At 44.3% G+C, this 14,836-nt stretch overlaps 1 protein-coding gene across 1 annotated transcript; it reads left to right on the forward strand.

Moving 5' to 3' along the window:
• The first annotated feature begins 14,036 nt into the window (after positions 1-14,036).
• On the forward strand, positions 14,037-14,600 carry LOC116967101 (nucleolar RNA helicase 2-like). The gene has a single exon (XM_033013601.1). It carries the CDS (start codon positions 14,045-14,047, stop codon positions 14,336-14,338), a length of 294 nt encoding a protein of 97 aa, XP_032869492.1. The 5' UTR covers positions 14,037-14,044; the 3' UTR covers positions 14,339-14,600.
• The last annotated feature ends 236 nt before the right edge of the window (positions 14,601-14,836 follow it).

Raw genomic sequence — 14,836 nt, forward strand, 5'->3', positions numbered from 1 at the left:
CCTGTTTTTGCCACCAAAATGGATAACCTCACATTTATCCACATTATACTGCATCAGCCAAACATTTGCCCACTCACCCAGCCTATCCAAGTCACCTTGCAGTCTCCTAGCATCCTCCTCACAGCTAACCCTGCCCCCCAGCTTAGTGTAATCCGCAAACTTGGAGATATAGCCTTCAATTCCCTCATCCAGATCATTAATATATATTGTAAATAGCTGGGGTCTCAGCACTGAGCCTTGCGGTACCCCACTAGTCACTGCCTGCCATTGTGAAAAGGATCCGTTTACTCCTACTCTTTGCTTCCTGTTTGCCAGCCAGTTCTCTATCCACATCAATACTGAACCCCCAATGCCGTGTGCTTTAAGTTTGTATACTAATCTCTTATGTGGGACCTTGTCGAAAGCCTTCTGGAAGTCCAGATACACCACATCCACTGGTTCTCCCCTATCCACGCTACTAGTTACACCCTCGAAGAATTCTATAAGATTCGTCAGACATGATTTACCCTTTGTAAATCCATGCTGACTTTGTCCAATGATTTCACCACTTTCCAAATGTGCTACTATCCCAACTGGTCTGTAATTCCCCGTTTTCTCTCTCCCTCCCTTCTTAAAAAGTGGGGTTACGTTTGCTACCCGCCAATCCTCAGGAACTACTCCAGAATCTAAGGAGTTTTGAAAGATTATTACTAATGCATCCACTATTTCTGGAGCTACTTCCTTAAGTACTCTGGGATGCAGCCTATCTGGCCCTGGGGATTTATCGGCCTTTAATCCATTCAATTTACCCAACACCACTTCCCGGCTAACCTGGATTTCACTCAATTCCTCCAACTCCCTTGAACCCCGGTCCCCTGCTATTTCCGGCAGATTATTTATGTCTTCCTTAGTGAAGACGGAACCAAAGTAGTTATTCAATTGGTCCGCCATATCCTTGTTCCCCATGATCAACTCACCTGTTTCTGACTGCATTTGTTTTAACTAATCTCTTTCTTTTCACATATCTATAAAAACTTTTGCAGTCAGTTTTTATGTTCCCTGCCAGTTTTCTTTCATAATCTATTTTTCCTTTCCTAATTAAGCCCTTTGTCCTCCTCTGCTGGTCTCTGAATTTCTCCCAGTCCTCCGGTATGCTGCTTTTTCTGGCTAATTTGTACGAATCATCCTTCGCTTTGATACTATCCCTGATTTCCCTTGTTATCCACGGATGCACTACCTTCCCTGATTTATTCTTTTGCCAAACTGGGATGAACAATTTTTGTAGTTCATCCATGCAGTCTTTAAATGTCTTCCATTGCATATCCACCGTCAACCCTTTTAGAATTAATTGCCAGTCAATCTTGGCCAATTCACGTCTCATACCCTCAAAGTTACCTTTCTTTAAGTTCAGAACCATTGTTTCTGAATTAACGATGTCACTCTCCATCCTAATGAAGAACTCAACCATATTATGGTCACTCTTGCCCAAGGGGGCACGTACAACAAGACTGCTAACTAACCCTTCCTCATTACTCAATACCCAGTCTAAAATAGCCTGCTCTCTCGTTGGTTCCTCTACATGTTGATTTAGATAACTATCCCGCATACATTCCAAGAAATCCTCTTCCTCAGCACCCCTGCCAATTTGATTCACCCAATCTATATGTAGATTGAAGTCACCCATTATAACTGTTTTGCCTTTGTCGCACGCATTTCTAATTTCCTGTTTGATACCATCTCCAACTTCACTACTACTGTTAGGTGGCCTGTACACAACACCCACCAGCGTTTTCTGCCCCTTAGTGTTTCGCAACTCTACCCATACCGATTCCACATTCTCCAAACTAATGTCCTTCCTTTCCATTGCTTTAATCTCCTCTCTAATCAGCAACGCTACCCCACCTCCTTTTCCTTTCTCTCTATCCTTCCTGAATATTGAATATCCCTGGATGTTCAGCTCCCAGCCTTGGTCACCCTGGAGCCATGTCTCCGTGATCCCAACTATATCATAGTCATTAATAGCTATCTGTACATTCAACTCATCCACCTTATTACGAATGCTCCTTGCATTGAGACACAAAGCCTTCAGGCTTGTTTTTACAACACTCTTACCCCTTATACAATTATGTTGAAAAGTGGCCCTTTCTGATTTTTGCCCTGGTTTTGTCTGCCTGCCACTTTTACTTTTCACCTTGCTACCTATTGCTTCTACCCTCATTTTACACCCCTCTGTCTCTACGCTCACACATTTAAGAAACCCTTTCCCTTTAACTCCATCCTCCACTATCCCATTCGACGCCCCACCCCTCTTATTCAGTTTAAAACCACCCGTGTAGCAGTGGCAAACCTGCCTGCCAGAATGCTGGTCCCCCACCTGTTAAGATGCAATCCGTCCCTTTTGTACAGTTCCCCCTTACCCCAAAACAGATCCCAGTGATCTAAGAATCTAAATCCCTGCCCCGTGCACCAGTTCCTCAGCCACACGTTCAGGTCCCGTATCTCCCTGTTCCTGCTCTCGCCAGCACGAGGAACTGGAAGCAAACCGGAGATAACAACCCTGGAGGTCCTGCTTTTCAGCATTTTTCCGAGCTCTCTAAAGTCACGCTGCAGAATATTCATCCCCTTCTTTCCGACATCGTTTGTGCCGACATGCACTACCACTTCCGGATGTTCACCATCGCCCTTGAGGATTTTCTGCACTCTGTCCGTGACATCCTGGATCCTGGCACCTGGAAGGCAGCACACCATCCTCGCATCCCGTCTGTTGCCGCAGAAACCCCTGTCGGTACCTCTCACAATGGAGTCTCCCACTACAATGGCGTTGCCTGCCTTAGGCCTTTTTGGTTTTGGCTCAACAGCCCTATTCGCATCACAAGCCAGTCTGTCGCCCAGTGTAAACACCTCTTCTGTCCCGACAGCTTCTAAGTGGGTGAACCTGTTCACAAGAGGTACAACACCCGGGGACGTTGGCATTCCATGCTTCCCTCCCGTTCTCACTGTCTCCCACCTTCTCTCTTCCAGTACCTTAGGTGTAACAATCGTACTGTAGGACTTGTCGAGGAACGACTCCGTTTCTCGGACGAACCGGAGGTCATCCACTTGCTTCTCCAGTTCCCCAACACGGCCCTTCAGGAGCTCCACCTGGGTGCACATCTCGCATTTGTAGCAGCCAGAGGCACTAGCGGTGTCCTTGACCTCCCACATACTGCAAGCATCGCACTGAATCAGCTTGCCTGACATCTCCTTCTTTCGTCTTCTCGCCGAAGACTCTGAGCCAAAGACTCACACTTTTCTCACAGGGCACTTCACTCACAAGGCTGCTCACTCACTGCCGCTCGCAAAGAGCAGTCTTGCTTAAATTGACTGATAAATTGCCTGATTTACCAATTTACAAACCAAATTCCTCAGTTTTCAACTGTTTTCCCAGCACTGACTCACTTCTCTCCTCCCACTTGGGCTAGAGCCAATCAGTCAGAAAGGAATAAATATCCCTTGATTCCTTTAGCCCTAAGAGCTAAATCTAACTCTCTCTTGAAAACATCCAGTGAATTGTCCTCCACTGCCTTCTGTGGTGGAGAATTCCACAGATTCACAACTCTCTGGGTGGAAACATTTTTCATCATTTCATTCTTAAACTGTGACCCCTGGTTCTTGACTCCCCCAACACTGGGAACATTTTTCCTGCATCTACCCAGTCCAATCCTTTAAGAATTTTATATTTTTCTATAAGGGAAAAAGGTGCTGACAGTCTATTCTATCAAGGCCTCTCATAATTTTCTCCCCTCAACCTCCAACATTCCAGAGAAAACAATCTAAGTCTATCCAACCTCTCCCTGTAGCTGAAACCATCTGGTCCAGGCAGCATTCTGGTAAACCTCCTCTGCACCCTCTCCAGAGCCTCCACATCTTTCCTGTAATGGGGTGACCAGAACTGCACACGATAGTCCAAATGCAGCCTATACAGAATCCTATAGAACTGCATTTGCAAATTCTGAATATCATGTATCTACGGTTTTCTGAAAGGGCGGCACAGTAGCACAGCGGTAGAGTTGCTGCCTTACAGTGCCAGAGACCTGAGTTTGATCCTGAATATGGGTGTTATCTGTATGGAATTGGTACTTTTCCCTGTGACCACGTGGGTTTTCTCCGGGAACTCCGGTTTCCTCCCACACTCCGAAGATATGCAGGTTTGTAGTTTAATTGGCTTTTGTAAAATGTCTAGGATAGAACTAGTGTATAGTGTGGAAAAAGGGCCAGTTTACACTCTATCTCTAAAACTAAAGGGGCTGTCCCACTGTACGAACTAATTCAAGAGCTCTACCGAGTTTAAAAAAAATCTAACTCGTGGTACGTATGTAGAATGTACGTTGCGGGTACATCGGAGCTCGGGACGTCTCTTAGCGGCTCCTAACGCTAACGGCAGGGAAACGCAGTAAGCTCGTGACGACTCGTGAGGATTTTTCAACATGTTGAAAAATGTCCACGAGAGCCCCGAGTACCGACGAGCGGTTATTACCGTAATTCTCCAAGTTCGAATCAGGGGAAACTCGGGAAAACTTGAATTAGCTCGTACAGTGGGACAGCCCCTTAAAGGTTTCTCAACTGAGAAATATGACTGGCTCTACTATGAAGCTACAATTGCATGTCAAGGATTTAATGTCAAGGACAAGAGGGCTTTAAAGTTGAGAGGGACAACATTTAAAGGAGATGTGTAGGGCAAGTTTGGAACACGCTGCCAGGGGTGGTGGCAGATGCAAAAGTGGCATTTTAAAGAGGCTTTTAGATAGGCACATATGGACTTGATGGGCTGTTCTGTGCATACCCTACTAACGGGGGGGGGGGGGGGGGGGGGATTGTACTTATGTAGTGGGATAGTCTTGCAGAGCGGTTTGCAAAATATGTATTTCACTGTACCAGGTACACGTGATAATAAATAAACCATAGAACATGGAGTTGCAGGCAATAGAGGGGTATGGATCAAGTGTGGGCAATGGAGATTAGTTTAACTTGGCATAATGAACAGCACTGACATTGCGGGCCGAAGGGCCTGTACCTGTGCTGTACGGTTCTGTGTACATTGGAAAACCTAAGTAATTTCACAAGTCAGCTAAATAGTAGAGTCTGAAGAATGGTCTCAACCCGAAACATCACCCATTCCTTCTCTCGAGAGATAGACAATAGACAATAGGTGCAGGAGTAGGCCTTTTGGCCCTTCGAGCCAGCACTGCCATTCACTGTGATCATGGCTGATCATCCACAATCAGTACCCCATTCCTGCCTTCTCCACATATCCCTTGACTCCGCTATCTTTAAGAGCTCTATCTAACTCTCTCTTGAAAGCATCCAGAGATGCTGCCTGTCCCGCTGAGTTACTCCAGCATTTTGTGTCTACTCTAAATAATATACTTATGCTTTACTATAAGCCACTGGTATCTGTAATGGCACCGTTTAAGAATACCTGCTTACATGAAGCAATCTGAAACACTTACAATTTGCTCTCTTAATACCTAAGGTTAGTGCTTTGTTTAATATAGATTTGGGAAAACAAAAGATTATTCAGTCATTTCTTTTGCTTTTCTAAAATTATTCCTGTTAAAATGCAAGCTCCGCTGATTAATACGTCTGACACAAGTGATAAAAATCCCGCTCATCATTGACATCAGTGACTGAGCTTTGCAATTATCCCCATCAATCTTCTGTTCAAATAACCATTTTCATAATCAGCAAAGTTACAAAAATACAGCTGCCAATCCTTCTTATACATATTCAGTGACTAATCAGATTTGAATCAAAACAGATCAGTGCTGGGTAATTTAAGCAATGAAGCCAGAACTCTCCATGAGATAATAAATGACTCCTCTTCCCGAGGCACCAAAGCCACTGCCTGCAGAAACGGTTCTGCACTGAGCATTTAGTTTACTTTTAGTTTTGAGTTGCAATGGCCCTTCGGCCCACTGAGACTGCACCATCGCACACGAACACTATCCTACACATACCAGGGACAATATTTACGTTTTACATTTACACCAAGCCAATTAACCCCACAAACCTGTACATCTTTGGAGTGTGGGAATTAAACCGAAGATCTCAGAGAAAACCCACACAGGTCACGGGGAAAACGTAGAAACTCCGTACAGACGCTGCCGCTAATAGACCATTCAACCGAACAGACTATTGGAAAATACCCAGCAAATAACAAGGAAAATGTCTCTACTGCAAATGCAAAAGCAAAAAAAAAAACCTATGTGAAAATGCATTCACCCATACATTCTCTCCAGTGATGCTGCCTGTCCCATTGAGTTACTCTAGCATTTTGTGTCTATCTTCGGTGTAAACCAGCATCTGCAGTTCCTTCCTGTAAAATGTGAAGCTGTCAACCCAAATTAATTTCTCAAAAGTCAACAAATGTTTGCTTTTGATACATTTGTACATTCAATGTCACCAGCATAATCAAGGACGAGTCTCACCCCGGTCACTCCCTCTTCTCCCCTCTCCCATCTTGTAAGAGACATAGAAGTATGAAAGCGCTCCAGATTCTGATTCAGGGACAGTTTCTTCCCAGCTCTTCATATAGCAATGTTACAAAATTTTGAGATTTTAAAAATCAAGTCTGTAATTTATCCCATCAGATAAAGCATAAAAATAAGTTTAATTTGACACCTAATTCACTTTCATATCTCAAGTATTTAAAAAGTTATGGCCATTTTCATACTGGGAAATGAGCATCTTGTTCCCTATTGATTTTCTATGGACATAACAAAAAAGCTGTGATCGTGAACAGTCAAAAGCCCATAACTTTCTTAAAAATTATGAGAACTGAATGAAATTTTCAGTTATCATAGATTGAAGCATTCTGAAACAAATATAAAATAATCTTACTTGGATGACCTGAAACTAAAGCATATAATTAGTTAGTTACCTAATTGTAGCTAATTTCAGACTTCAATTACTAGATCTAAACATCTATCCATTTCTTAATAAATGATTAACATTTTTAAATAGCCTAAATGTCCAAATAATATTCACAAATAATTCACAATAAAACATGATTTTAAAATCTCATTTACATTAATTTATAGGCCAAATGGAAGGAATTTAGTGTTTAATTGCTGTAAATAAATGTCCATTTAAATCAGCTTTCCAGTGGGTCCCTGTGGAACGCGCTGGTTTAGAACGTTCACATTGCGGTAGATTTGTGCCCCAAATGCCGAGAAAAATACTGCGGGATATAATAGGCCCAAAATGAGCTTCTCGCAATATTAAACTTTGTATAAAGGGATCTTTAGAAGCCCTTTTTAATGTAAAAATATACAGCCAACCTTCAATGGTTTGCTTTATGAGACCCTGCGGTTGCTGGCGGTCGCGGGTTTAGAGATTGATTTTTAAACTACTATAACTATTATTCAAGGCCTTTAAACCTAATAATAGCTTTTGCGACGGGGTCTTTCAGCGATTTTTCGTTAATAATTAACTAGGCTGAACATTTTCGATTGGAACAGCTTAGAGAAAATCGCGTTTTAAACCCGCCCCCTCTAAACGGCGCCAAAATCGCGCACACCCGCAACGGCAGATTTTCACCGACGCTTCAGGTAGGCTTTGCAACATACCTACTTCATAGGCAACAGAATCACTCTATCAACTACCAGAGAGCGATATTCGGCTACTATCTACCTCTTTGGTGACCCTCGGACTATCCGTGATCTGACTTTGCTGGCTTTACCTTGCACTAAACATTTAGCATGTATTTGTCCACTGTGGACAGCTCGATTGTATTGTCTTTCTGCTGACTGGTTCGCACGCAACAAAAGCTTTTCACTGTACATCGATACATGTGACAATAAGCTAAACTGAACTATAGCAGTGTTCATAAGTTCATAGTCGATAAGTGCAAATGTTGTAGGAGCAGAATTAGGCCATTCGGCCCATCAAGTCTACTCCGCCATTCAATCTTGGCTAATCTAATTTACCCTCTCAACCCAATTCCCCTGCCTTCTCCCCATCACACCCTTACTAATCAAGTATCCTGTCATTCTGCGCCTTAACAATATCCATTGACTTGACCTCCACAACCGTCTGTGGCAATGAATTCCACAGCTTCACCACCCTCTGATTAAAGAAATTCCTCCTCATCTCCTTTCTAATGGTACGTCCTTTTATTCTGAGGCTACGGCCTCTGGTATGAGACTCTCCCATTAGTGTTGGTGGAGGCAGATACAATAGTGGCGTTTGAGGCTTTTAGATAGGCACAAGGATATGCTGGGGATGGAGGAATATGAATCATGTACAGGCAGATGTGATTAGTTTATCTTGGCATCATGTTCAGCACAGACATTGTGGGCCGAAGGGCCCGTTCCTGTTCTGTACTGCAATATGGTCTATATTCGATAACTGCATTAGAACAGTGTACATTACTGTGTATTACTATTTGCAAGGTATTATTTTAAATGATCCTTCATGTTTTTTAGAGAGTTGATCTTTTCGCAGTATATTTTTCTCTTTGCTTCAGGGATTTCCTTAAGAGCCTTTCTCTTGACCCCAACCGCTCTGAAGATAATGAGCCCAATTGTTGATACATTTCCTGCATCATTTAATTTTTCCTTCTCAGGCTAAGTTCTGCCATTGATTGACTTGTTCCAGTGGGTTTAGGTCTGCCTGGCTTCTGTTAAAGAATACTTTAAAACACAACACAAAGATCAGGTAAGACAATTAAGACTTTATTTAAGAGTGCTGGGAGCAATCTAGGAGATTGCTCAACGAACAAAGATTGATATACAGAATTTTCCTTTGATGTTTTGTTCATTGCAGAAGGCACCTTGGAACTTTTCCTTCTTCCAAATGTTCTTATAACAAATATACATAGTGCACCTCCTAAAGTGACAGCAGAGTAAACACAGCCCAATTCCACATCGTTACAGATAAGCAAATGTCCTGTTACTCTTTCAACCTTATTTTATTGTTTTACGATTGCCATTTGTCCTTCAACAACAGACAAATCTGACGAAAGTAAACTGCAGTGAGTGTCTGCTACACATGCTCAGTTTCAACCTTCTTTAGAGCACAGAATTATTATAATTCGTGAAGAGGACTTCAAACATTTTTTAAGCACCCTATCCCTTTCTGGCTTCTTGAAGGTTTGCAATTTATCTTTGACATTTCCCAGTCCTAGGCCAGCCAAATGCAGCTTATTGGACCTTGTTGGGCCGAAGGTGTAGGGATCATTATACCAGGTTCTCCCTAGGATACGGGTGCCCGACTTACGGACAGCCCTGTAACTTGTACATACGATCGAGCATTTGGGAGACCAGCAGGATTGAATTTGCCGATGGATTCTAGGGCGGCACGGTGGTGCAGCGGTGGAGTAGTTGCCTTACAGCGCAAAAGACCCGGGTTCAATCCTGACTATGGGTGCTGTCTGTATGGAGTTTGCACATTCTCTCTGTGACCTGTGCGGACTTTCTCCAGGCGCTCCGGTTTCCTCCCACATTCACACGACGTACAGGTTTTTAGGTTAATTGTCTTCGGTAAGTTGTAAAATTGTCCCCAGTGTGTGGGTTGGTGTATGGGGTGACCGTTGGTTAGTGCAGACACGGTGGGCCAAAGGGCCTGTTTCTATGCCGTATCTCTAAAGTCTAAAGACTTTCCAGTCCAAGGCCAACCAAGTGCAGCTTATTGGGCCATGGTGGGTTGAAGGGATGGGGATCATTATACAGGTCCTCCCCATGTTATGAGCGGCCAACTTGTGGACAGCCTTGTAACTTGTACATACGATCGAGCATTTGGGATGGATTTGCCCACTGCTATGGGGCTAATTTAGTTTAGTTTTGTTTATTGTCACGTGTACCAAGATACAATGAAAAGTTTTTGTTGCGTGCTTGCTATCCAGTCAGCAGAAAGACAATACATGATTACAATCGAGCCATTTACAGGGTACACATACATGATATGGGAATAACATTTAATGCCAGGTAAAGCCAGCAAAGTCCGATCAAGGATAGTATGAGGACCTTAAATGTGGGAACTCAGTTCATGGCAAAGTCTGAACGATTGAGTTAAAGGACTTAGTTTATATTTACATGCCCTTGGTAGGCCAATGTTTTTATTAAGGCTGTGGAGCGCAAGTCACTTGGTATTTTTAAGGCAGAGATTGATAGATTCTTGGTGTTAGGGGTTATGGGCAGAAGGCAGGAGAATGGAGTTAGGAGGGAGAGATAGATCAGCCATGATTGAATGGAGGAGTAGGCTTGATGGGCCGAATGGCCTAATTCTGCTCCTATCATTTATGAACATGAATTTAACTATCTTGCCAGATGGCTGCATTGCTGACCTGACTACTGTTCAGGATATGGACAAATCCCCGGAATGCAGCTCTGTTGCAACTTAGGAAGGAACCTGTATGATTAAAGCTAACTCAGGATAGGACGCTGCCTTCAAGCAGGATATCTTTCTGGAGGAAACAGGGGACTTTCTAGTCTGTGGAAGTCATAGTCATACAGCGTGGAAACAGGCCCTTCAGCCCAACTTACCCACGTCAACCAACATGCCCCATCTACACTAGTCCCACCTGCTTGCGCTTGGACAATAACTCTAAACCTGTCCTATCCATGTACCTTTCCAAATGTCTCTTGAATGTTATGATAGTAACTACCTTCTCAGGCAGCTCATTCCATACACCCACCAACCTTTGTGTAAAACCCCACCCTCTGGTTCCTATTACATCTTTTCCCCCTCACCTTAACCGATGTCCTCTGGGTCTTGATTCCCCTACACTGGGCAAAATACTTTGTTGCCGGATCCTTTAATCTTCTTCTTCTTGCAAATGAAACATAAACCAAAGGAATAGTTAGATCTCAAGCTGGGTGTTGAGCAGCCAAGTTGTAGTCTCTGCGTCAATGTCTGCCAGGCCCTGAGCTCCATTTGGTGGGTGGTAGAGTGGGCACCCAGAGATGACATGGTTGGCTGTCTGTTGTTCTGCTCAGCATTCACAGGCTGGGCTCTGGCAGAGCCCCCATCTCCACACGCTGGCATTGAAACGCCCAACTCCAGTACGAAGTCTGTTGAGCTTCACCCATGCTCCTCTGGGGAGGTCAGACCCTGGACTGCTTTTATCTGGTGAAGAGATGTAGCTGTGTAATGGAGATGAGGTTGCCTTCCACTCCTGTGACCACTTGGTGGCTATCCAGTGTACTTTTGTCTCAGTTGGCTGGATGGATGCTAGGAGTTGTTTTCAATGTGGAGCAAAAGGGTGACGGGACTTCAGTCAGGGTGGCCTCTGGGTGATCTGGGTCCTTGGCATGCGAGATAGTGCCAGAGTTGCTGCTCGCCTTCAGATCCCTGCAGACGGAATGCCTGCAAGTATAGGGAGCTGCTCGACTGGAGTAGGTTGAAGGCACCCAGTGATGGTTCGCAAGGTGCTGTTTAGGATCATTTAATGAAGCTATTAAACATGAGTTAGCAAGTTCCCAAATCACAAGTTATTGGGGAATAAACTCAGGTTATAATAAAATGACAATATATCAATTGTAATTATAGCAATGGCAAAATTAAAAAAATCTTTCATTAAAAGTATTTAATATTCTGACATTATGGAAAGGCTGCATAAAATTATTTCTAACGTCATTAAATGATGCAGGCCTGAGGAGGCTCTTCAGTTGTTCATGTCTGTGATAACTCGTTGAAAGATATATATGATTAGTCCCTTTATCCTGCACTCATCTTTTTCCTCTTCAAGTATTTATCTAATTTTCTTTTGCAAGTTATTGCCTTTTCAGGCAATGCATTCCACATCATAATGACTCGGTTAAAAAATATTATGACTTTAAACTTCAGAGATACAGCGCTGAAACAGCCCTTCGACGCACCGAGTCCGCGCTGACCAGCGATCACCCCATACGCTAAAACCCCTGTCTCACAGTGCGAGTCCACCCACGAGTGATCCCGAGTTAAAAACAAATCAAACTCGTGGTAATCACGTAGAATTAACGTAGCGGGAACGTCGGAACTCGTGGACGTAACTTAGCGACTCGTAACGCTAACGGCAGGTACTCGGGAAACGTATTAACTCGTGAAAATTTTTTATCATGTTGAAAGATTTCCACGAGTCAAATATACTCTTGAAGGAAAATGTTGATACTTTTAAACTCGTTGTAATAATGTAGTAGCCCGTGAGTTTACCATGGTGACTCGTGAGTAACTCGTGGGTTTGGCCTGAGTTAACACCAGGTGGGACGCGTGAAAAGTGACCATATTGAGGGAATTCCCACGTACTGTATATGAAGCAGAGAGAAACACGAGTTCTACACGGCTCTGACCGACTTTTGAGAATGGATTTGGTGGTTTGTACCCACTCCCCCTCCCAGCCCACCCACCCACCCACCCAACAAGGCAGCCAGCTGGACCCCTCCTCATTACAGCGGCGGAAGCGACATTTCCAAGAGAATGGGCCAGAGAACTGGGGCAGGGCTGGGATGGGAGCAGGGCACCAAAGGAACAAACAAGTTGATGGCTGCAAGGGGCAGGCGGCAGAGGTCTTGTGCCCCAGCAAGGTAGACCTCTCTTCCCCCTGCTAATGCACACACAGAAAGAGAGAGATGAGAGCAGAGAATGATCCCAGCCTAACCCAAGAGCCTTGTCACCCCAGACAGATTAATGACGCCTGCGCATCCCCCCCCATCCCAACCTCCCTCCACCTCAACTCACGCCTGGGCACCAAAGCAGCTCAGGAGTCGAACCCTGAGCTCCGTCTCCCAACTATCTGATGTGCAACTAATGTGAAAGAACAGCGGCTGCGACTGGCCAGCACCCGGCATGGACTTCTCACACCCTCACACATGAAAAGTGTGTGCGAATAAACAAAAACAAGGAATAAAACCAAAGCCCGGCTTGAAAGGCAACTAAACATATATTCCGCTTAGAACGAGCAGGCGCGGAGACATCCGTCCACATTCAAAGATTTAATCTCCCGTCTCCCCGCAGTGTGTAGACCAGTGTGTAAATTCAATTAAAATATAGCAAACCTCTGCCCGCTGGTCTTCTAACTACGTGATGCGTGTTTCAACCAAATCATAAGTATAACTGCTCTGGCACTGGACGGTGCGCATTTTCCATTTGTAGGTCATATTAATAGATGCGGCTGTGCTGAATTCTATTTTTAACTCCAAGCCGCAGGATGGAGCTGTGTTCTTTAACACTTGCTTCGCCGCCACCGCCTCCTTGCTGCACAATGGCAGCGAGTGCGGGGCCGAGATCCTGCCTAGTTTTTTTAAGTTCTGAAATTGAATAACTTTCAATACTGAATCAGAATATACTTACTGTATGAGATGCTGTCCAGCTCCTCTATTTGATATTTAAAACAGACCTTCATTCACGGTTGGCTCAAAAGTAACTCGGGAGAGGAACTTGGTAACTCGGGAGAGGAACTTGGTATATCTCAGAAATGAGTATAAATGGCAAACTTAGACAAACACGTGGGAACTCGTTTAAATTCGTGAACATAAACTTGGAATCTCGTAGACAACCACGAGTGTGATTTTTTTCTTTCACTTGGGCTCACTCGTGAGACAGGGCCATAACATTGTCTTACACACTAGGGACAATTTCCAATTTTGCCAAAGCCAATTAACCTACAAACCTGGACGTTGGGTGGGAAACGGTTGAAAACCCACACGGTCACGGGGAGAACGTACAAATTCCATACAGCCAGCACCCGTGGTCAGGATCGAACCCGGATATCTGGCGCTGTAAAGGGCCTGTCCCACTTTCATGACCTAATTCACGACCTCTGCCGAGTTTGCCCTTGACTCATACTCGCAGCATGGTCGTCACAAGGTCGTAGGGGGTCGTAGGTAGGTCGTAGCAGGTTGTGATGCTAATCGTAGGTGCTTGTGGCATCAAGTAGGTCAGGGCGTTTTTCTAGCCTGATGAAAAATGTCCACGAGTAGAAAAGGTTGTGAAAGTGGGACAGGCCCTTAAAGCAGCAACTCTACCGCTGCACCACCATGCCACCCCCATTAATCTCACATATAGTTCTATTGTCAAATCTCTTGAATTAATATTGGGGTTTACAACCATGGTGCTGGCGTGTTCAATAGAGATGCACAACATTGGCTTTGCATGGAGAGGACTGAAGGAGCAGCTGGGAGAGACAGTGGAACATCAAGTGAAGAGGATGCAGTTCCTGAAGGGCAAAATGGGAGTGTGCTTTGATGTCCCTGAAGATGCTGTTGAATCTTTGAAGGGAAGCTGGCAGGACAGCCGCCGATGGACGCTCAGCGTGGCGGAGGAGCTGCCCGAGCTGGAGAATGACCGGAGGGAGCAGGAAGGCAACTTCAGGAGGCACGCCAATTGGAGTCAGAATGGCTGAGGCATGAAGAGGAGTTACAACAACGCATACAGAGGGTGGTGATGGAGGCCTGGCGCCTAGTCCCAGACCGAATGCTTTTAAATAACTCCTTGCAACGACACCTTGGATGCATTGTGCCGTGCCGAGCTCTGCTGGGCCCAAGGACCTTTGAATTCACGGGACATTGGCAGAAATTGTTGGGTAACAGCTACGTGGTAGATATGAGGGTCAATTACCGGGATGCTAGGTTACAAAGATATTTAAAAGTGTTCCTTTAAAAAAATAAAAAAATAAAAAAATATTCTCTAGACATTTTTTTTGTGGAACATGTATTGATATTCAGGCAAATCCGCAAAATTGGCTTTACTAACATGGGAAATGGATGAGTTTCTCCTTCTGAGAATCATTGTGGTTTCTCCCCATTGCACTAATAGGGCCTATCTTAATGTAAGGAAAGGATTCAAGAAAATACGGGACACCGAACAAGCGTTTAATATTTTGTGAATTATTTCTCTTGCA

The sequence above is a fragment of the Amblyraja radiata genome, chromosome 2, assembly GCF_010909765.2.
Source record: "Amblyraja radiata isolate CabotCenter1 chromosome 2, sAmbRad1.1.pri, whole genome shotgun sequence".
Taxonomy (NCBI): domain Eukaryota; kingdom Metazoa; phylum Chordata; class Chondrichthyes; order Rajiformes; family Rajidae; genus Amblyraja; species Amblyraja radiata.